Source organism: Callorhinchus milii, unplaced genomic scaffold (assembly GCF_018977255.1).
Source record: "Callorhinchus milii isolate IMCB2004 unplaced genomic scaffold, IMCB_Cmil_1.0 Scaffold5, whole genome shotgun sequence".
In the NCBI taxonomy this organism is placed as follows: Eukaryota; Metazoa; Chordata; class Chondrichthyes; order Chimaeriformes; family Callorhinchidae; genus Callorhinchus; species Callorhinchus milii.
The window spans coordinates 28589824-28613892 of NW_024704746.1; the positions used below are offsets into that span (position 1 = coordinate 28589824).

General features: G+C 40.2%; 1 protein-coding gene across 3 annotated transcripts in view; it reads left to right on the forward strand.

Annotated features, from left to right (window-relative positions):
• rerg (RAS-like, estrogen-regulated, growth inhibitor) overlaps positions 1 to 2841 on the forward strand; it is a 28859-nt gene extending 26018 nt beyond the window's left edge. For all 3 annotated transcript variants that reach the window (XM_007904142.2, XM_007904143.2, XM_007904145.2), the window contains exon 5: positions 743 to 2841. In XM_007904142.2, the coding sequence (XP_007902333.1) occupies positions 743 to 1150 (408 nt within the window). In that variant the 3' untranslated portion in view covers positions 1151 to 2841. The remainder of the gene's footprint in view (positions 1 to 742) is intronic.
• The last annotated feature ends 21228 nt before the right edge of the window (positions 2842 to 24069 follow it).

The window sequence follows — 24069 nt, forward strand, 5'->3', positions numbered from 1 at the left end:
TTTTTGCTTTCTGAAAGATCCCCAAGGCATCGCTTTCTCTGTTTTACAGAGTTTGGAGCCTGTGATATGGTCCACCATTGAGAGCAATGTGGGGCCTGAAATTTCTCCAAGTCATAGCCTGTAAGGCCATTTTGTCTGAAAGTTAAAGATTTTACAGATTTGTGGACAATTCTTATATTCGATATTAAATTGGACTTTTTTTTATAAGAATTGTGAAAAGGCGGCTTCCAAATTAAGAATGAATTTGAGATTTCCCCACTATTCTGTGGTATAATGCGGGGTTTGGGGGGTGGGGAGGTGTTCAACCTTTGGCTGCTGAGGGCCGGATGCCCTATTTGAGAAACATCCTTCGGCCACATAAGCAATATTTTTGTATTTCCCCTCCAGAAACATAACAACATTTACGTGTTATGGAGGGAGCATGGGTGGGCCAGATAAAATGGAGGGAGAGAGGTGGTGGGAGGGGTGGAGCAGATGAATTTGACCCATGGGCCGCATGTGGCCCGGGGGCCACCAGTTGGACCACCTTGATCGGACCAGGGACATACACTTCGTTTGCAAGTTCCTGGCCTTAGTGGACTGTGTTTATTAAAGGATTTCATTATGTAAGCACATCTACAAGTCTGTTAACTTTACTGGCTGCTTTATTGTGTGTTTACCTCGATAGATGAACAGTGAATTGGACTCCTGTGAGTGCCATGAATATACACGTTAATGTTTTTGAGATGGGGTTGTGTTTCAGGAGGATGCAATTCAGAGGGAAAGCCACATGCGATGGGGAGACGGCTTTGTCCTGGTGTACGACATCACCGACCGAGTCAGCTTCGAGGAGCTGGTGTCCCTTAAGAACGCTCTGGATGAAATCAAAAAGCCGAAAAACGTGACATTGATTCTTATGGGGAACAAAGCTGACCTGGACCATTCCAGGCAGGTGACCGTAGAGGAAGGAGAGAAGCTGGCCACGGAGATGGCCTGCGCTTTTTACGAGTGCTCAGCGTGCACCGGAGAAGGGAACATCAATGAATCTTTCTACGAGCTGTGCAGGGAGGTGCGTCGGAGGAAAATGATTCAAGGCAAAACCAGGCGGAGAAGCTCCACCACCCACGTCAAGCAGGCGATCAATAAGATGTTAACCAAGATCAGTAGCTAAGCAAACATGTGCAATATGTTAAAACCTAGATTTTAAAAAAGTAGCATCAGAGTGAATACTAGTAAACAAAGCAGTAAACAGAGACTGCCTTAGCTTCTGACGACAACTTTCTTCACAGTTGCCATAGATAGACCCTGATCCTATCTGACAGATACCACAATGTCCATTAGTATTCCACATCTGTCCGGACAATCCAGATGCCATTAGGCTGGTAACACCTCTGTGGAAAAGATGTGATTCCTAAGCAAATAAGACTTTTCATTTAATTTCTTCGCCCTCCCCAGAACTATTTTTAGGTAAATAAATGACTGGTGGCTCTCCTGAAAGAGGAGTTCATTTTAATGGTTTAACAAAATTGAAATCATCAACTGTGAGGGAGAAATTCCTCTTGAATCTAAATTTAGTGAAACGAGCAATCAGCTGCCGGTTTAAATACACAATCACTCCACTTTATAATATATTCTGTGAAGCACTTTGAGACGTCTCAATGACATGATAAAGCGCTATATCAAATGCAAGGGTTATTATTATTATTATTACTCTGTGTAGCATTCTACAGTGCCCAGAATGTGGCAAAATCTTAAATACAGCCTTAATTTTGCACCCAGGATTCTAAAAGTTCTTTTAAGAAATTCGGAAAAACAGAGTCAAAGTTGAAACTGAATTCAACAATTAGCCAAGTTCTTGACGTCTAAAACGCTACATAAATACAGTAAATCTAGACTCGGGTATGAATTCTCCCCACATCTTTTTAAACCAGCGCATTGCATGAGATCATATTAGTCAGCATGGAACAAAATTATTTTACAACCCATCAGAAATGTTAACTTCACTGGGTATAAATGCCTTAAAGTGATTGGAGACTCTGAACTTGAATACAATAAAGTTTCAAAAATGTCCAGCCCAAACCTGAATCTACTCAAGCATCACGTAGATGAATTGGACCTTTAGTTTTGCTGTTGATTTATCATGAAACATAGGAACAGAAAGAGGCCATCAGCCATTTAGACCGTTCCCACATGTTTAGACCATGGCAAATCTCTAAAGGACCTTGCTGATAAATGTGATCGATGCTTTGTTTGAAAACAAAAATGTTTGCTTTATTCATTTAATCACTACTTTTTAACATTAATTTGTCCGTCATCTAATGGCTATTTGCACAACATGTTGTACAATCAATAATGAGACGTTCATCTTGGGAAGCATAAATGGGTTAGTAGTGACACACTCTATCAAGATATTGATCTCAACATGCTTGATCTGTTAATGGTTTTACTGGTAGTTGCCAAACAGTTTCAAGCAAAAAGGTTTTTGAACATTATTATGGATTCCTTTCCGTCTAGATTTCTATTTAATGATAAATGATGATTGATTTCAAACAATATTGTTTGCTCTTTCCATTTAATTCATCGAAAAGTACCCAATGCACTATGAGGAGTATTCACTTCTTAAATTTCAGAAACCACATAATGGATTTAAAGAAGTTTTTTTTCAGCTAAGGCTATTGACCCTAATATAGTTTAATCGTAGACTTCTCCTATTTTTTCTTTCTTAAAACGTCTTAAAACTAACTGGTGACTAGAGTAAAGTATTACAAACGGAACAAATGTACAAACAGTAGCTCCTTGTGTATTTACCATTACTTTGCTGTTGTAACTTGCTTCATCATGTAAAATAAATCCTGAAATATTTTTTATTCTTTGAAATCTTTGATTAGCAGCATACATTTCTGTCTGCCGTTCTGTCCCAGCATGAAAAGTATGCAATTGAGCTGCCAATACTTTACAGGGGATTTAGATAACACATCTCCTTATCTGTGATACACCATAGGAACATTACTTGTTTAGTTCTTAGGAAGAACACTGAAGCTGTTGTGTGTGTTGTGCAGGAGATATCAGTGGCTGCTTTGCACCTCTGCCAAAACTATAGGTTTCCATATGCATTTCCTCAGGTAACGGCATCAAAAAGTCTTTTAAACTGATGCTTTGTGATGCAGACAGTGATTAAAATGAAACTTATATGAGCCCTGTGATCAGTCATTTGCATTATTTTAGAAGCACATTATTCAGTGAGACAGGAGAGTCCTGTTACTGTCAAACACCTCAACTTTTAGATTTAGAAAACATTTGTTCTATTCACTGGGTAATAGGGTGTAAAATGCCTTGTTTAGACTGTGGTTTTCATGGCAAATTGCCAGAGAAAGCGCAGTACAATGTCAAGGTAAGCAGCACAATTTGCAAATAATCCTAGTCTGTGAGACCAGTTTGAGGTAACTTCTGCAACACATTGATTCTCACAATATCCTGCAGTCGGTGGAAATCCATTCCAGCTCCATTCAGCAATGGCCTGTCCTAAATGTTCATTCAAGCTTTAATGCTAGTTAAAATATCACATGCTCTTTAATAAAGCTACAAATAATCTGGTGGAGCTGTTTAGATAGTACAGCCTCTCCTTGTTCTTCAACTCACAGTTATTCTGAGAAGTATCAAAATGCCAGATTGCTTGCAGCAGTATGAGCAAGACAGAACTTGCACTCTTATCATATTAAACATCCAATAAAGAGGTAGGCCTTCAATACCAATGTAACTTAATATGTGTGGTGCTGAAATGAAAGTGCTAATTACAATCTGGTACAATTCATACAACAGATCATGGCTTAGTAATTACTTGAAATTAATTCCATTAAACTCAAATAAACTTCTGCAACAAAGCCAAACATTTTAGGCCCAAACTTTCACCTTGTCTTAGCTTGTGTGACTAGAATTGAGGAAAGTTCTTATGTTCAACTTTAACTTGGAAGCCAGTTCTTTTTAAGAAGAGCAGAAAACCAGCATTGTGAATCTTGTTTGCATGAGACCCAATACATATCATCAACAAATGGCATCAAACTTGAAAAGAATGAACGTAAATATGTGTTGCCTTCAGCTCCCCTCTTGACTCTCTACCCCTCCTCGCTCCCTCCCTTCCCTCCCCTCACCCTGACCATTTCCCCCTTGCTCGGGTCCCGACCCAACTGTCCAGCGCTTTGGGACGTGAAAGGCGCTCTATAAATGAAATCTTCTTGTTGTTGTTGTATTCAGTTCCTTAAAAACAAGCAATAGAGTCTCTGTATAGTATCAGGTAGATCAATCATTTCTCACATAACAGATGGAGGCTTCAACAGAATTCTTGCACCAAACTTAAACCATGTTGACAGGATGATCACATATTATTTTATTTGAACGTTAGTGTTGATGAAAAATAAATTGCTAAATTCTGATTGTTTTCTTAATTCATTTTATATTTGGCAATAGAGGCGCACATTATTGTACTGAATGTTGGAAATCGTGAATGATTTGATTTGCAATTAGGCTATTTTGAGATGGAAACCAAACGAATGCCATGACATGCTTAAGCATCTCTGATAAATTTCTATTATAAATTTTGCTTTGCCAATTGCTGATGTGCTTTATTAAGCATACTCTTGAGCAGATGGAGTAAATAGTTATGGGATAAATCTATTCTGAGTTACAGAAGGCACGAAAAGATTATGCTGGTTAATCTTGTGATTCTACAGGGATATTTGAATAGTTTCACTGTTCTGATGGGTTGAGCTATGATGAATGACTAGATTAGGCTGGACCTCTTCAAGCTTGAAAAGAGTTGCTTCACGGAGGACTTTATTGAGGTATTTAATATATTAAATAATAATTATTATTAAATGGGAACAAAGAAATTAAACTCAGAACAATATTTTCAAATACGTCAAGGCAGCAGGACATGGATCATAAGTTCAAGGTTGTTGAAGGAAGTTTTCAGATTTCATTACTCTGAGGTTAATCACCAGCTGGAACAAGTTACCAGGAAGTATTGTATTAATCAACCTTATTTAGTGTTAGCTTTATGCTGCACTGGGAAGAAGATCGGATTATAATTGTGGAAAAATGAAATCCAATGGTCTGAAAGACCCTGTTGATCTAAACTTGTCTTGTGACCTTATGAAACTTCATTGTAATTATACTGTGGATGTTTGTAAACAAGTAACATAAATTGGAAGCCAGACAAAAAAAAGACAGAAATATTGCAATGAGTCATAAAAAGAAAGCGAGTACATTGCATGGACCTGTGTGTCTGATGTAATAAGGTTGCAATTGACCATAGGCAATTCATAGAGACACAAGTGCCTACAAATCATTATTCCTAATGAGTTCTTGATCTCGTCCATGACAACTAGTGAAGGTTGAAGCTAAGCTGTTTGCATGACCCTTTGGAATTGAGTTACAGATCAGCCATGACCTAACAGAATGACGGAACAGGCTTGAGGGGCTGAATGGCCTAGTCCTGTTCCTATGTTTCTTTGCTGATGTGCCTACTGTGCCTACGTATTATCACATTGCTTCGTGATATTAAATTGCTCAAGACGGTTAGAATTACCATTTGCGCACACAAACTGAAATCTTAACTGCACTTCATCAAATTATCATTTATAATAATAATAATCCTTGCATTTGATATAGCGCCATATCACATCTTCGAGACGTCTCAATGCACTTCACAGAATATACTTTAAAGTGAATTGACTGTATTTTTTTGTGGGTGAAAAGCTTCTCATGCGACCTGTATGAATCATTCCTCCATTAACAGCGAGTGATTCAAGCTTCAACTAAAAATAAATGTACCAGCACTGACTCCTTCAGAATATCAGTGTGTTTCAAACAAATCTTCCTCACTTTCATCCATAGAAGATATTCACATTTTATTCTTTCAACATTGATTAAATGTCCAAATGTAAAGGAACGATTTTCTGAAATAAGCATCATACAAAATAACTCTATAATACGTCTTTAATCCTTTTGCAAGCTACTTTAGCTTCCTATCACTGGTCGTACAGAATCTAAATTCCATTTATAAGTGACATATTATCTGGGGACTATAGTGATTTTTCCCTCTTTGTTCTTCATGAATCCTATTAATGTTATCTCTAAAATGCAGTGTGGCTGAGGAAATGTAATGTTAAAGTAAGTCAACTTCAGTATTGTAGTTACTGACTAAACTGCATATGGTATTGATGAACACTGCTAAAACATCTTTAGCACAGTTTCCCCACAATTTCCCCAAATCTGTGGGGTTGGAAGAATATTAGTGTAATCACCTTTGATGGATCAGAGAGTATCTGTGCAGATAGAGGGAATTCACAATGGAGTACGTTTGCTATGACCTGTGAAAGGCGAGGGCTTGATGGACCAAATGGCCCTTCCTCAATTTATAATAATAATAACATTCTTTGCCGTTTATATCACACCTTATCATGTTGGTGGAACGTCTCAAAGCGCTTCACGGACTAAATTGTAAAGTGTGTTTTGTGGGCGAAATATTTTAGGCCTTCTGGCATTCAAAGTGTAATGTGGATTATTGGCAATGAAAGAGATGATTTGAAGGGTAAATTAAGATTATACAATCTAACTGCTGTGTCCAGTGAATATACACACAGTTGGCTTACACCATGCAGTGGCAACAGAAGGGGAAATCCCACAGTTCCCACATGGTCAATTCTGGATACCATAGGTACTGAAAAAGAACTGCAGAAATTTGGCTTCAAAATTAACACAGAATTTAAGTCTCTTTTACAAATATCTGCCTGATCTTAAATTTTAAGACAATGGTTCAGCCTAAGATAACAGAAATCTAGTGTCTTAGAAGCTTCCAAAGAGAGGGACCAATAAACAGCTTATTTCGCACAAGGGAAATAAGAGAAATCAGAAATGACTGAGAGATGATAATTTGAAGCTTTTTCCAGTTGTTTACAGTGACTGAGTACAAGCTCGGTGTTTCCTAGATAGTGGTTAAGTAAAGAGCAGAAGAAGATTAGATGTGTAAGATAGCGTTTACTGGAGCAGCAGCAGCATGAAGCCATTTTAAGGAACTCTTACATGGCACAGATCTGTGTGGCCACCATCTCAAGCAAATGTAAGTGTTCTTCTCTCTTATCTCCTGTGTGCTCAAGTTTCCGAGGCTTTTGTTAAATCATGAAAATTGTCTGTAGCCACATTAACTCCTGCTTCAAATAGAATCACAAAACTTTTCCAATTTGTGCCTTGACTTGGCTTGGTGAGAGAAACTGCAGAGATTTCAGCGTTGCCTGTTTCTGACAGAAAAACGGATATATTGGGACACATGAGCCGGAATTTGTAAATTGTCAGCAATAAGAAGTGCTTATCTTGTATACGTCCTCCCGACGTGAAAGGCACTATGGCAAATGTAATTTATTTTTGTTGTTATTTTTATAATTCGCATCATTCAAACTGCAAGATCAAAAATACGGTGATTTCATATGGTGTTTTTTAAAAATTAATACCCATAGCACCAATACTGATTCTGTTTTAGTAGCTAACCTTTCAAACAATGTTGCATTAATATTAATGTTAATAATCCTTTCATTTGACATAATGCCTTATCACGTCATTAAACCAATCACATAGTGCTTCACTGGATTTACTGTGAAGTGTAGTCACTGTATTTATAGCCAAATATGGCAGCAAATTTGCACTCAGCAACATCCCATGAACAGCTATGAAGTGAATAATCAATTTTATCTGGGGGGATTGTTAGTCAGGACACTGGGAAAACCTCTTCTCTAGTTTCGAACAGCATCATAGGATGTTCAGTATCCATCTGAACAGGCAGACAAGACCTCGATTTAACATCTCTTTCACGAGAATCCATCAACTCAGCACTCTCTCAGCTCTGCATTGGAGGGTTAGGCGAGACTACAGTTGTGTCTATGGCAAGCCTTGGAGGAGGGAAGAAGAGTTGATAATATCAAATGTTGAGGCTGGCAATATTTTTGCCAGACTGTTTGTATCTGGATTCTGGTCTTGGCTGTTGTCCAGTCTCTAGAATGTAGCTCAATGGCAATCAATCAGGCCAATAAAAATAATTGTGAAACACAAAGATGGTTTGCACTTCCTGCTCTGCTGGTCTGATCATCTCTCAAATGGATTAACATATTTAAATCTGTCAACTAGCAGCAGGACAGGAACATTAAAAAAAGCAAATAGACCAGAGTATTCTTTGTAATTACTAGCATCAACTCTGCAACTGCCAGCAAAGATAGAGGACTGCATTTACAGCAGCCCATTTTGCTCCAGGAGTTTGGCTAATCACAGTGACTCTGAAACACCATCAACCATTGTGGAGTCCTGTACCGCAGTGGTTAGCGAGCTCGCCTCGCAAGCGAGAGGACCCGGGTTCAATACCCGGCCAGGGCGAAAACTTAGGGAAGTTTCCTTACCACAAAAAACAGTTTAGCTAGCAGTATGTAGGAACCCAGTTGGTTGTCGATTGACGAATTGCTTTCCGGGGCTAATAATCCCTCAAAAAAAATTGTGCAATTGGTTGCTGTGTTTCGCCCACAAATACACAGTCAATACTCTTTACAATGTATCCTGTGACGTCTCAACAATGTGATAAGGCACCACTATATTAAATGCAAGGATTATTATTGTTATTTATTCTCTAGGAAACAGCCTCCAGAAGTGAAAAATGCAAGGATTATTATAACTAGTTGCCATAAATAACTAATCCAATCACGTTGCTATCACCAGGGATCACAAGGTAACAGAGAGGCACAGACTGTGCTTATTACTGAAGACATCACTTCAAGACCTTTGAGAACCCATGTATTTGAGTTAAATCGCCAGATATTTACTTTTTTTAAAAATATGTAAAATGTGTAAATATATATGTTTGAAACATTGCTGATCGATTCAGAATAGTCAGATCTATCTTATGACCCTTTTCATCACATTGTGTCCTGTTTCTCCATGTTGCTACTGCTTTCATTCTTGAACTGGCTGCCACTTCTCTCTGAGATTGTTCTTTTGCTAAAACTACTCCATGAAGCCACTATTACAGTCAAAGTCATATGAGTCCTAACAGTCGGGACCATAACCTTTTAATATGACTTGTGTGAAGTATGAGTTACAGGCAATTTTGTATATGCCAATTTTGTACGACTAATATATAATAGTAAACAAGTACAGTACCTCGTTTTCCACGTTTGTTTCAATGGAGTGTAAAGTTAACAGACTGTATATTTTGTGGGCAAAATATAAACATAAGCGCAAGAAATGTTATATTGCCACAACAGTAAATATCAGCCTAACGTTAGCCCCTGGGAGAGAAATACCATACAAGGTGCCCGAGTGAGATAGAGCACTAACACTCGTTGTCATACAATGAATCAATGACAAATATTGATCTATTTTTCTTTATAAACCATTTAATACTTCTGTAATCTTTTTACTCTGCTTCTTTCTATAACACCCATTCAGGAGAACTGCTTAATCTTCCCTTTGCCGGCAGCTAACTGGAAAGAGACAGTGAAAGGAAGTTCACGTTCTTTTTTGACACAGATAGCTTAAAGCTCAATTTCTGCCTCATCATTCATGCTACTTTGTTTTGTTTTACCTTTCAGGGGTGAATGCCACAGACATTTTTTTTCAAAACGTTATTCAAAGGGCATTGGAATAGGGTCTATCCATCTCCATCGTAACTAAGGTATGGGTGCAATGTGTAACAGTGTCAGACAACTGAACACACACACAGTTTGCTAACCTGTAAATTTAGTGAATGTTTTTAGATGTCAATTCTGGGAAATGTAACACTTTCCACCTTTGGCACCGCTTGTCAAAATCAAGCATGTCCAGGCTAGGTATAACATGGGCCAGATGTAGAGTAAAACTCTCCCTAACCTCATCCTCAGACGGCATCTCCTATTTCATCACTTTGACATCTTCCACTTTCAACTTTAGCAGCCACCGACTAGTTTTGATTGTTGGTTTAGTTCCAACGTCTGCTGAACGACATGTTTTTGTGTGATGTGGAACATTGTCTCGGTGAGACAATTAACCCTCTTCAATAAAACAGACAAGACCAAAAAGAATATTTTGTTGTTGTTGAGCCGGGCGTCTGAAACCCATCACCAAGTGTAAGAAAATCCAAACCAGACTGAGAGTTTCACGTATGTATGTCATGGATATGTCTCTGTGTCTTGAATGGAATGAGCACACCCTCCCTGGAAGGATGCAGCCTGCTTACGTAATTCTACAGGTTAGCAAGTGCCAAGGCTTGCGGACCCCAGATTACAAAGCATTTCCCATGGGATGAATTTCTCCAAAGGTCTTCAACATCATCCTAGCACAAATGATGCCCTGCATGTTTCCAATAATCAGAACCGCAGTTCGAGGAATAGCTCTGTTCAGTAGAAACAAATAGGTTGTACATAAAATCAGGCACATCTCTCTTTTTCTGAGTGTTTGAACAAAGGTCATGGCTAAAGTACTCTGAAAAAGACTTTGAACAGTTTTAAATCGTACCAGAAAGGATGCTTGAGACAATTATATCTTTGCAGCTCACAAGTCACAGGTCACTATTTAATGACGTAGGTTTGGTGGGGGAAGGAGAATCGATAAACACATTTTGAAATCTGAATACAGTAATGAGACACTGTTAATTTATTGGCTTATATATGGTAATCGTGGAGTCCTGTAGCTCAGTGGTTAGAGCACTCGCTTTGCAAGTGAGAGACCTGAGTTCAATTCCAGGCAGAGGGCGAAACCTTGGGCAAGTTTCCTTACTCCACACAGAGCCTAATAATAATCCCTCCAAAACCAAAAACAATAATAAATTGGTCATTTTCAATCTACGACTGTTTGTGGGACATTGCTGTGCGCAATTGGCTGCCGCGTTCGCCCTCAAATATACAGTCAATTCACTTTACAGTGTGTTCTGTGAAGCGCTTTGGGACGTCCTCCTGACGTGAAAAGCGCTATATCAAATGCAAGGATTATTATTATTATTATTAATTTATAGATTCATAAATGTTTACAGTGCAGAAACCAGGCATTCATCCCATCAAGTCCACACTGCTGTTTTCTCCACATAAATCACTTGATGTAATCCCATCCTCCTGCTTGATCCACATACTGTTTAACACAACTCTTTTTCACACATAGAGCACATTTGTCACAGAAAACATTCTGCTCCCATCTACTCTCTTACTTTTGGTTATATGGTAGGTTGTATATAGAGAATGTATAATTAGAGAACAGTAAACCTATACTGGAATGCACTGCCTGAAAGGCTGGTGGCAACAGATTCAATAACAACTTTCAAAAGGGAATTGGCTAGGTACTTGAAAAAGAAAAAATAATAAAATAATAACAATAATCCTTGCATTTGATATAACGCCTCATCACACCTTTGAGATGTCTCAAAGTGCTTCCTAGAATATACTGTAAATTGAATTGACTGAATACTTTGTGGGCAAAATGCAGCAGCCAATTGCGCACAGCAATGTCCCACAAACAGTCGTGGATTGAAGTGACCAATTTATTATTATTATTATTTAAGGATCTGGAGAAAGAGTGAGGAAGTGGGACTGATTGGGTAGCTCTTTCAAGAGCTGTAATATATAATTCTATTATAATGTAATATAAGAAAAATGCACTCAGACCAGTTCAGAGTTTCGGTAATTTCCATTGGAAACATTTTTCTTAGTATATGTCTAAAATATGGAAGAAACAGAGATGATTCTCATGAAAAATAACCTTTTATTTTGACCTTTTAAATGATGTTGAAACCAGGCAATGCTCCCAGTTCAGTATAGTCTCCTTGTAGAGATAGAAACTGAACAGAACATCCTTCAGTTGTTGGGTTTGACTCATTAAGAAGTACACATGCAATATAAAGTGGCTTTCTGTGGCTTTTGGCTGGATGTTATCTGGTTGTTTGAGAAACAATATGTGCATTAGACAAATCACAGTTGGCCAGTGGATTTGTCCAGACAAAACTAAAAGTGCTCAGAGAAGGTTTCATGCCATTTTTTCATAATTTTTATGTGAAGGAAAAATAGCGGTACAGGCATTGTTTACAGTCTGAAATAAACACAATTGGTTTTAGGCTTCAATGTGAAGGAACAAATTGCTCCCTAGAGAAACAAAGATGTCTGCAGCTTGGGGAGATTCTTGGAACCCAGTAGAGAGCTAATAGTTCAGAAACACTCATTGTGGCTCATCAAAGGTAGATCTGAAGTACGATAGACTATCCGCCTGGGACTGGGCAGGGGAGTGGGTGGGGGAGAGGTAAATGGAGTCTCCTTGGAGCTGAATTGGCTCCAAGTTGACACGCTTGGCAACTGAATGTCAGAATTGAGCAGCTCTCTGTGCCAGTCTTTGTAGTCCGGTTCCTGAGCCAGGCGGGTCTGCTCAATTTGGTTTGGATACTTTTAAGCATGGTGATGGGTTTCCACATGTGTTAGACACCAGGCTAACGAAAAAAATAACTACGATACAAGGCATTACGATTATTTGCTGAATAAAGACTCATGACTTAATTTGAAAAACACAAGAACCAAACATTCATTTAACTTGCATCACTTTATTGCCTATTTATTTATCGGATCCGAAACACTGATCGTCCAGGCTATCCTCGATAGAATACCTTGGGACGGCCTCCTGACGTGAAAGGCGCTATACAAATGTAATTTTGTTGTTGTTGCTGTTATTTGTTTTGCTTTATTTGAGGAAGGGCTAACATGATTCGATAAGGCAGATTATTATGGACATAACCCGAGAAGAACATTGGGTACTAACTGCACATCAGGTACTAACTTAGAAGTATTTTGTTATTGTAGAATGAACCTATTAATTGTGGATTATAAACTGTTCATTCTTTAAAGATAATGAGTTAATCTAGTGATGCTTTCCTGCTGTGTGTCCAGCTGGGACCACCCTACTCATTCGGGCTTTGGCTTGCAGGGTTAACAGAAGCTGAGGCGGCTGATTCCCTGTCCCCAGTGCCTGATCTGCCCTTTCAGGTGAGCCAGGCTGGCTGGGCTGTCATCAGCAGTGCCCTGGGATCTATTCACAATGTTGTCCCTTTGTTATCTATGGGAACAGATCTTATCCAATCCCCAAACTGTCTCAGAGAAATGTTTCAGCAATTCAGAAGACAGGCGATGCAAATATATTATTATAGGGTTTCTCAGGCAGTTTGGAAGTTATAAATTCAGATGAAGATAACATCATTGGTGGGCAGGACACAAAGCAAACACGTTAGTTTGGCTGAGTGCAGCAACTTAGAGTAAAGTAAGTACAAGCCATGTAATGCGAGTCAATGGGCCAGCCTGATCATGACTGAGTTCCATGTGATGAGTGTAAAGTGGATGATGAGTGGGGCTTAGGTTAGGATGGTGATATATGAGTTGCAAAATGAAAGGTTAGCAGGCTGATGATTAGAAAAGAGATGACTATCATCTAGGTGCAAAATGCAGCATTTGCAAACTGGATGTTGCAATTTTCAGTTGAGGTTTTGCTTTCAGGAGAGTTTCTCAGCTGAGAAAAGGCTCAGAAGTCCAATACAAAGTTGGGAAGCAAAACGTTGACCCCATAACCATCCTTTTTGGCAATCGAAGCTGTGGTGTTTTTCACAACTTCTTTAGAATTTTTAAGTGAAGTTGGAAGCTGAAATTATAATTCAAGTGACATCTGGTTTAGTAATGGGATTATCAAAACAGTTTCAAATAAAACAAAAGAAAAACCACTTGAATAGAACCAGTGCTGTTAAACTTCTCACTACAACTTGTATTCCAAAAATGTTCAAAGATGTTGCAATGCAAAATCAGGAATATTTCTCTGTAACTTCAATACTACATTGAAAGTAATACTTAAGTAATACTTACTAATACAACTTATTGCTGATTACAAACTACTACACAAGTCTTTTTCTGAATCTATCAGTGGATTGGGAAAATAACTTTGAATATGTTGTGTAGATAGCACATTGGAGAATCCTTGTGGTGAATTACCGATGTTAGGTAAAAGGATGGTACCAACCTATATGTAAGCAAACAAGCAAAAGACAGACCTCACACAACAGGGAGGAAGGCAATATTAAATAGGAATTTATTCCAAATTGTTCTATTGCCCTTTGTAGCATTTTAGATTTCGTTTCTGGAGAAGCTTTGGTGTGAATCTTCTACAATCGTACAAGCAGATCAGTACAAATAATGTCTCTGTTTGTCATAAGCAGGCGTAACCCTGTTTAATGAACTTTCTGAAGTAATGAAATGGTACGTGCAACTGATGTTTTGCAATTTCCTTGATAAGCTAAATGGCCTTATCCTCTGAATTTAGTAATGGAAGGAACTTTGGAAGTAGCAAAAACATTTCCTTTAAGTGCTCTCCCTATTAATCACATCTATGTTTTTGCTGATATTATTGAACAGAGAAATTTCAGATACACTTCAGTCATTTGTTCAAATTGCCCACATGTTTCAGACTATACAGAAATTGCCTTCCTTCTTTCTCACAGATTGAAAACCTGGGTCATTTTCTTCCTATATGGGGTAATTAGTGTAACAGTTATGCATCAATATAGACAGGAGTTTGGTAGCTTTTTGTCTGACCTCTTCATCAGGATTGATGTGTTTCATGGGGAAGCACAGAAGGTGGGGGAATTATAAATACAATATAGTAAGAATTAAATTGGTTCAGAAATTACACTTTGGTTAGTCTGTCATTTGTAATAATGACACAATAGGTCACACATCAACAACAACAACAAGATTCCATTTATAGAGCGCCTTTCACGTCAGGAGGACGTCCCAAGGCGCTGCACAGTTGGGTCATGACCCGAGCAGGGGGGAAATGGTCAGGGTGAGGGGAGGGAAGGGAGGGAGAGAGGAGGGGGGAAATGGTCAGGGTGAGGGGAGGGAAGGGAGGGAGCGAGGAGGAGGAAGAGAGTCGAGAGGGGAGCTGAAGGCTCGGTCAAAGAGAAAGGTTTTGAGACCGGCCTTGAAGGAGGAAAGGGAGGAAGCAAGGCGAAGGCACTGGGGGATGGAGTTCCAGAGCCTCGGGGCTGAGAGGCTGAAGGCCCGACCACCGATAGTAGGGCGGTTGGGGCGGGGGACGTGGAGCAGACCGGAGCCAGAGGAACGGAGGGTACGGGCAGGTAGGTAGGGGGATAGTAGGTTGGAGAGGTAGGAGGGAGCAAGGCCGTGAATGGCCTTGTAGGTGAGGATGAGGATCTTGAAATCAATCCTCTGGGGGATGGGGAGCCAGTGGAGGCGAGCGAGGGTAGGAGTGATGTGGTCCCGAAGCCTGGTGCGGGACAGTACACGAGCTGCAGAGTTCTGAATGACCTGCAGCTTGTGGAGGGAGGTGGCGGGAAGGCCGGCGAGGAGAGAGTTCCCATAGTCCAGCCTTGAGGTGACAAAGGCGTGAACCAGGGTTTCAGCAGCGTGAGGGGTGAGGTAGTGCCGTAATCTGGCGATATTCCGGAGGTGATGGAAGGCGGTGCCAGTTGTGGTGCGGATGTGAGGGAGAAAGGACAGCTCAGGGTCGAACAAAACGCCGAGGTTCCTGACTGGCTTTGAGAGGTGGAGAGTGCAGCCTTGGATGCTGATGGTGTCAGCGCCTGAGGTGCGGAGGCGCTGACGTGAGCCAATCAGGAGGGCCTCGGTTTTTCGCACGTTGAGCTGAAGAAAGTTGTCTCTCGTCCAGGACTCGATGTCGGACAGGCAGGCTGTCAGGACATCGGTGGTCGTGGAGTTGAGAGTAGAGGAGGAAAGGTAGAGTTGGGTGTCATCCGCATACATGTGGAAGTTAACCCCATGTTTGCGGATGATGTCACCGAGGGGGAGCATATAGAGGGTGAAGAGGAGGGGACCGAGGACAGAGCCCTGAGGGACACCACATGAGACAGTACGGGGGGTGGAGGAGAAGCCATTCGTTGAGACGAAGTGAAGACGGTGGGAAAGGTAAGAGCTAAACCATTCAAGGACAGTGCCTTGAAGGTTGAGGTGGGAGGACAAGCGGTGGAGTAGGATAGCGTGGTCGACCGTATCGAATGCTGCCGATAGGTCGAGGAGGACGAGGAGACAGAGGGAGCCCTGGTCACAGATAGTCAGGATATCATTGGTGACCTTGACCAGGGCAGTTTCTGTGCTATGAGCAGCACGGAAACCTGACTGAAGGGGTTCAAAAAGAGAATGGGTGGAGAGGAAAGAGCGCAGTTGGGAGGCGACAACTCTTTCCAAGACCTTGGAGAGAAAGGGGAGGTTGGAGATGGGCCGGTAGCTTGATAGCTGCGACGCATCAAGGGAGGGTTTTTTCAGGGTGGGCGTGATGATGGCAGTTTTTAATGGAATGGGGACAGAGCCAGAGGAGAGGGACAGGTTTATGATGTCAGTGATGTGTGGGGCAAGAAAATGGAGCTGGGAGATAAGGAGTGGAGTGGGGATGGGGTCAAGGGAGCAGGTGGTTGGTTTTAGGGATAGGATGAGTTCAGTGACAGAGGGTGGGGAAACGGGTACGAAGGTGTGTAGGGGAGGATGGGTAGGAGTCGGAGTGTGGGAGGGAAGGGGTGGGTGGTGGGTGGAAGTTGGAGGGGAAGTGACCGCGGAGCGGATTCCCTTGATCTTGGATTCAAGGAAATCCAGCATCTCCTCGCAGTGAAGGTTGGAGGAGATGACCTGCGCGGGGTGGCGGGGGGGACGGAGGAGTCGGGATGTGGTGGAAAACAGTAGCCTGGGGTTGTTCTTCGCCTCCAGGATTATCCTGGAGTAGAAGGACGACTTGGCCGAGGCTAGAGTGGAGCGGTAAATTTTGAGGAGGTCCATTACAGTTTGATATTTTTTGCTCTCCTGGTAATGTGTAGACAAAATTACACTGTTCAGCAAATAGCAGACAGTGCATTCAGCAATTTCATTATGGATGTCTCTCTCACTTGGGTTAACTTACATTACTGTATAGGCAATGCTATTATCCAGCAGTTGTAAGAACCAAAAAGTATAACAACTTACATTTATATAGCCCCATTTACATAAGATAAGCGCTCTGAGACACTACTGTGTTAAGGGCGTAATATAAATGAAAATTGTTGTTATTGATAACATCTTGGAGAGCTTTACAGAGAAAGTGTTGGATGCCATGCAAGGCAGAGGTGGGTGAGGGGGGAGAGAGGGAGGGGTAAGGATAGGTGACCATAGACATAATCGACCTGAAAGCAAAATATGAACTTCCATTGAGAGATATTGTGAATTGACATAACTAGATTTGTTTTTTTGAATCATGAGTGAATGGTATAATCACAACAGATCATTATCATCAGCGGCAGATGATCCAATCAAAGGCAGAATGTCTCAGTTGCCAGACAGGAATGAATGGAACAACGATGTCCGTCAAGAGCATGCAACAACATGCATGCAAGAAACCACTTTAATTCTTCCTAATGCTGGAGTCAAATAAAAACTCATTCGCAGAGGTGCAGAATGATTGCTACCAAATGCTAAAGAGTAGAAATGTAAAGTCGGGACAAATGACAATACAAATTTACATAAATATAATAATACATTATTATATTATATTATAATATTAATAATACCTCTAACATCGGGAGGATTTCCCAAAGTTAGTGTTTTAATAAAGCAGAGGAAATGTCTATGGATAATTTGAACACTTCCATCCTGCTGCTGTCTGTTTCTGAATGGTCTTTCTGCAGCTTTTAAAATAGATTTACATTAATGGTAAAGATTTTCTGTTGTGAAATTTCATGATAGCGACAATGTCTGCAACCAACTAAACTTGTCTGCACAGCCATCAAAACACAACTAAAATGTGGCAAGTGGCTGGAAATGTATCTCGTTTTATGTGTGGGCTCGTGTGACACGAAACAGCAGTAACGTGGGTCAAAATATATTGGTTTGGGATGAAATTTCAGTGAGGCTGGTGTCAGAGAATTCTTCACATGGTTCACCGCAAGGCATAAATGATTCAGAGCATGAATCACAAAACATGAGTGAGGTGCACGGGAACTGAAAGAGGAAGCGCCGAGAATGGAATCAGTAATCTAAAATTCATGTTGGGCAGTCTTTGCTGTTCATATAGTGTTCTGATGCACTGTCCTGTGTGAAGGCCGCTATATAAATTGCATATGGTCGAATTTGGAACAAATAGATGGACAGTTTTAAGTCAACATTGACATGTAAAGATTGCTACCTAGCGCTGTTTGAAATGATCGATTATCAAAGTACCGTTGGCGACAGATTCAAAAGAAGACTTGACAATTTTGATAATGATTGTTGAGCTTCAAAGAAATGTTGTTGCACAAAAATATCACTCAATTATAACAATAATACTTGCATTTGACATAGCACCTTATTACGTCCCGAGATGTCTCAAAGTGCTTTGTAGGATACACGATGATCATAATAATTCTTTCATTTGATATAGCACCTTATCATGTCATTGAGACGTCTCACAGCGCTTCACGGAATATACTGTAAAGTGGATTGACTGTCTATTTTGAGAGCGATACACAGCAGCCAATTACGTACAGTAGTGCCCCATAAACAGTCAATTCATTGACAATTAATTGTAAAGTGGTGTGACTGTGGGTATTTTATGGGCAGAAATTCAAGACAATTTTTAAAAAGTCTAAGTCTGAGCTGCTCAGAAAACGAAATGGGTAACTCGAAAGTTCAGCGGTCGCTTGTGCTCATGTGAGGATGGATATTTGGGAGCTGCAGGTAGCGTGACTGTGATTTTGGAGCTCAGTACTGCGCCAGGAGATTTTTTATATGTTTAGTTATATGACTTCCTGTTTTGGGAAAAAATCTTTGGTTACATAGAATTCCACCAAAAACACTTATAAAATTCAAATAAAGAAAAACTGCCCGAAGAGAATGTTATTAACATCGCTGTAAAATTCATAACAAAGTCCTGTGGGAAACTCTGACATTGGGAACAAACATTGGTCATTTGTTATGTCTGTGCTTAGACACGCACCTGCTCCACTTCACCCACCCGGCCTGCCCCACCATTGGCGATCAGGCCTTCAGCCTCTGCCATTACCCTTTGAAATTCCATCCCACAGTCCCTTCGCCTCACCACCTCCCTTGCCTCCTTCAAGGCATGTCTCAATTCCCTCCCCTTCGACCATGCCTTCGGTCATCCTCCTACCCCTAGCCTCCCTGGCCTCCACCCCTCCTGATCCCTAACCCCTACTCAGGCCCAAATCCATGACTGTCCAGGGTTTTGGGACGTCCTCCCGATGTGAAAGGCGCTATACAAATGTAATTTGTTGTTGTTGTTGTTGGATAATTTTCCCTCACTAGTTCAAAGTTTGCTGAGGCTAGTTGTAGCGCCCCAAATACTCCCTGGCTGAGATCAGCTCACTGAATGAGGGCTGAACCTGAGACATTCTGGATCTATATAGTTCTTATGTGCATAATTTTAAGTAAAAGAAATCTCTAATTCTGCCGATACCGATGCCAAGAGTAGGGCACAACAAGTAAAACTAATGGTTAGGTCCCTTTTCAGCTTCCCTAGTGGGAGGGGGGAGTTTTGATATCAATCACCATTATTTTATGTAGTGGTTTGGAAAGATTTCAGAAATCTAAAACATATCCATGTACTAACAGCTGTGCACCTCTAACTATCCTGTAAACGGAAGTCACAAGGAGGATAGAGTTAAGCAGATAAAACATCTTCTTAATTACTAATGTTCGATGTCAACCTGACTCAGTTAGTAGCACTTGTGCCTTGGAGTCAGAAGATTGTGGGTTCAAGCCCCACTTTGGAGCTTAAACTCACATAGTCTTACATGACATTCCAATGCAATGTTATTGTCAGATGAGATGTTAAACCGAAGTCCCCTCTGTCTGTTCCGCTGGTCGTTCAAGAACCCATGCCACTATGTGAATAGAGACAGGAGTTTCTTATGTCAACTCCCCAGATAAAATTCTTTATTCACTTCAGGACTATTTGTGTGATATTACTTTGTGCTAAATTTGCTTCCCTGAAGCTTGGTGTAGCACCACAATGGTGTTCCATTGAGATCAGCGTTATAACCTACCACACATCACAAATCTTTTGAGATCTGTGGTGATAAGGATCTATATCAAATTTTAGGATTATTATTATAAAAATCAAACCAAACTGGACCTATGTTTGATTTTTATGATAATAATATGCTGTTTTACCCATTGAATCGTCTATGTCACTGGGATGCCTTGGGATGTACTCCCAACGTGAAAGGCGCTGTACAAATGTAATTTGTTATGTAATGTCATTGCATATTTCCTGAAAGTCTTGCCTTGCTAAATGCCTTTCCTTGTACCTCAGATAGTATTGAGCCAAATGTTATATAATTATAAATTGTATTTTTTTTAGTCAGCCGGGTATCTGACACATGCGGAAACTCATCAACATGTTTAACAGTATCCAAACCCAAACTGAGAATTCCATGGCATCCCACCTACACGTGGAAATTCCAGAGATGTTTATTTGAATGGAATGCGCACTCTCTCCCTTGAGGGACACATCCTGTTTACCTAATTCCGGAAGGGGCAGGTTGGCGAGAGCCAAGGCTTGGGGACCCCAGAGTGTGCGTTGGGGTAACCGTTGGAGTCTAACCAGCGCATGTGGAAAATAAACTGGTCTGGCTGCACCCAATCCAGAACTTAAATGTTTTAAAAAGGAAGTTCTTGGGTGATATTATGACCTCCCTCAATGATTAAAAAACATCATCAGAGATCCTGATGTATTACCAGCTCTTCAAAATTTGGTGCCATTGGCAGAGTTCTAGACATTTTGTCTGCCGACTCAGACAGTACTGATTGAAGGACAACTGTGGGCTAATAGTCACAGAGAATTTTTGAATGTCTTGAAGCTGAACAGTTAGAGAATAAAATCACTGTTTCTTAAGTTCTGCATTATAGACTTGCTTCTTCCTCTAGGCAGCAACTAAGTCAAATGCAGAAGGTTAGAAATTGTATATGGAATATTAGAACTCTGTCATGTTATGAGAGCTGTCTCTGAATGTCTGCCATGGTAAATGCATGAGTTGAATAATAAATTCAAAAGACCTGTCATGGTTCTAATGCAGCTTGAATATTTTATTCCATGACTCAATACAAACAAGGCGTGTTAAACAAAACACATCTATCTTTTGAAATCTGTCCTCAGTAGCTTCATGGAAAAACAAAGTCACTCTTGAACTTTGCATTCGTACAGCTGGTGAACAGATTACCACTGTGAATTGTCTGAATGCACTACCTTTAGAAAGGTAGCACATACACAATGCCCAAGTCGTAAATCTGGTAATGTGCTTCCATTGAATTTGTAATGTATTCTGATGTTTTTTCATGTTAACATTCAGTGTTGAAGATGGAAAAGTAGTTCTATGACTCACTGATTAAACAAGTTAGATTCAGGCCTATTTATAATGGCTGCCAGCTGAAAGTATTCACAGTTCTTTTCCAAGTCTGAACTGGAACTGGAACTAGAAATGGCCATGGATATGAAGTTGCTTTTCTTGCATAATAATAAGGTGTAGCCAGAGGCAACTGTAACAAGGGCAGATGTTTCATAAATCTGACCTTGACGATTGCTGGGAGCAAACACAGACTTGGAGGCATTTTAATGGTCAGTTCACAGATTTCCCACAGTCAAATGCATGCTTCAGCCACCAACTCTTGTCACACAGACGTTACTCAATGTATGTGTTTGCTCAAATTACGCAGCAGGATGAAAGTCATTCGTACTCTACACAAATAATAATTCATTACGGAGAATTGAAGATTTGTTGTTTACTTTAAAAAATAAAATAAAGTTCAGTCATATTCATTCCTTTCATGGTTGTTTATAGGATATTCTGTTGCGCGCAAAATTGGCTGCCGTGTTTGGCTACAAAATACTATCATTACACTTTACAGTAAATCCTGTGAAGCACTTTGAGACGTCTTCCCAATCTGAAGAATTATTATTTTATTATTCATCAAGGTATAAAGATTACTGTATCATTTGTGAAGTATTTGAGTTATCGTGAAATTCAACATGGCAGGAAATGTGTAGGAGGTAGGATGTATCTGACATTAACACAATTACAACGAGGTCGCTTTTGGTCACGTCTGGAAAGACATAAGAATCTCCCAAGTACAGGCACATGCGAGAACTAGCATTCAACAGAAATCTAGCAGTAATTATTTGTAATATTCCTAAACAGATTTCATAGAAAGATAGAAATCTACAGAACAGAAGGCTCACAGAGCAAGGACATTGCTTTAATCACACCAACCCGCCTTATCCCTAGTACCCTTCAAGACCCTCTCTTTCATATGCCTATCTACTTCCATTTCCTAAATTGTCCACAGTGAAAATTAAAGAATTAAAGAATTGCTGGGGAGAAATTCCATCTGGGTCCAGATTTATTCTATTTATGTAGTTCTTTGGAGGAGCATTCAGAATTTGGCAAATTCTTAAATAGAGCTGAACATTTTCCAGCCATTCTTCTGTAAGACTTTTTGCATGTTCTGTAAGAGAGGAAATCATTTTCTATGATAATAATAATAACCCTTGTATTTGTTAAGAGCACCTTTCACAACAGGAGGACGTCTCAAAGATCTTCACAGGATTATACTTTGAATCGGAGCAACTGTGTATTTGTAGGTGAATGCAGGAGCCCAACTGAACTCTTGCGTGCCCTCACTGTCATATTGTTGCAGTGAAATTTTGAGCTTGAGCTGAGCCAAGAACTGAACTTGGCTTAAAACTTAAAATGGTGGTATGAGGGAATGCATTAGCAAATAGAGATCCAAAACCAAAGTGACCCAGAAAACAGGACCGATCAGATAAGAGATGAAAATGGTTCGGCCCCATTTCTACAGGAGATAAAAATCTGTTTTATTTTCTACATTTGCTGTGTAAATTGCTCGAAAGTGACCTTTTGAGAATACCAGAAAAGTGATAGAGCCTTTTAACATTTGCCGTGGGTGCATTGTTAGATCCTATACAGGATTTAATGACCATTATCAATCTGAGAAAGTAAAAATCCGGCACTTTGAGGCAAACACATCTAATTTGGCCACTTTCTGAACTTTTGCTGAGCATGAGATGATGACGATAAGTTATATTCATGCGTTACTAATTTCCGCTGAAAACATTTCCCAAAGAAATTTGGGTTCGTGTTTTTTTTTCACTTTTGGACTCTACCTGTAGTTATTGCTTCCCAAGTGATGAGCACCGGCACAGGAAATGAATTTAATCATCTCTGCTTCACAGCAGAAAATTCTGTAATATTCCCAAGGTCAATTTCTACCATTGTCAAGATGCATATATTGAACAGTGGCCTTCAGGAATAGCCTCTGATCAATAGTTCATCACTGGTGGCCTCCATCTCTAGACAGAGCAGTTAACTCCTTAAAAAATTGCTGTCACAGTTATTTAATTAGCTCGCAATCCCCCTCCCCCCAAAATCCAAATTAAAAATAATCTTGCTGCTTTAAACAACTCAGTAGAGGATATTTGATTTGCCACCGTCGGCTATTTTTAAAGGTTAACATTTTCGAAATCGCTGTCTGAAGACTGCACTGAAATGGTATGATGTGTTCAGTGACTGCTAACCTTTTTTGCTGAACTGTGGTTACCAATTACAGTAGCTGTGATTATCTATAACGGTTTAACTGTTTGTGGGACATTGGTGTGCGTCCATAAGCTGCCGTGTTCACCTCTAAATAAAGGGGGAAATCCCTCCGCCTTGCCCCTTCCCTCCCCACTTTCAAGTCCCACCTATAGACCTTCCTTTTAGATCGTGCTTTCGGTCACCTCCCCCCTACCTCTCCCCCTGGTCAGACTCCGAAGGGCGATATGGAAATGCAAGTTGTTGTTGTTATTGTAAATACAGTCACTACATTTAATAGAAAAGTCTGAGGAGCTTTGAGATGTTTTCAATTGATAAGGAGCTAAATCAAATGCAAGGACTATTATTATGTGTCCTTACCACACGAAGAACTATGTTCTAGTGTAGCATAATAATTTGTATTATTCAAATTGAGTAAACAATATGTAAATGTATGTTTTATTTGAACAGGATAGGTA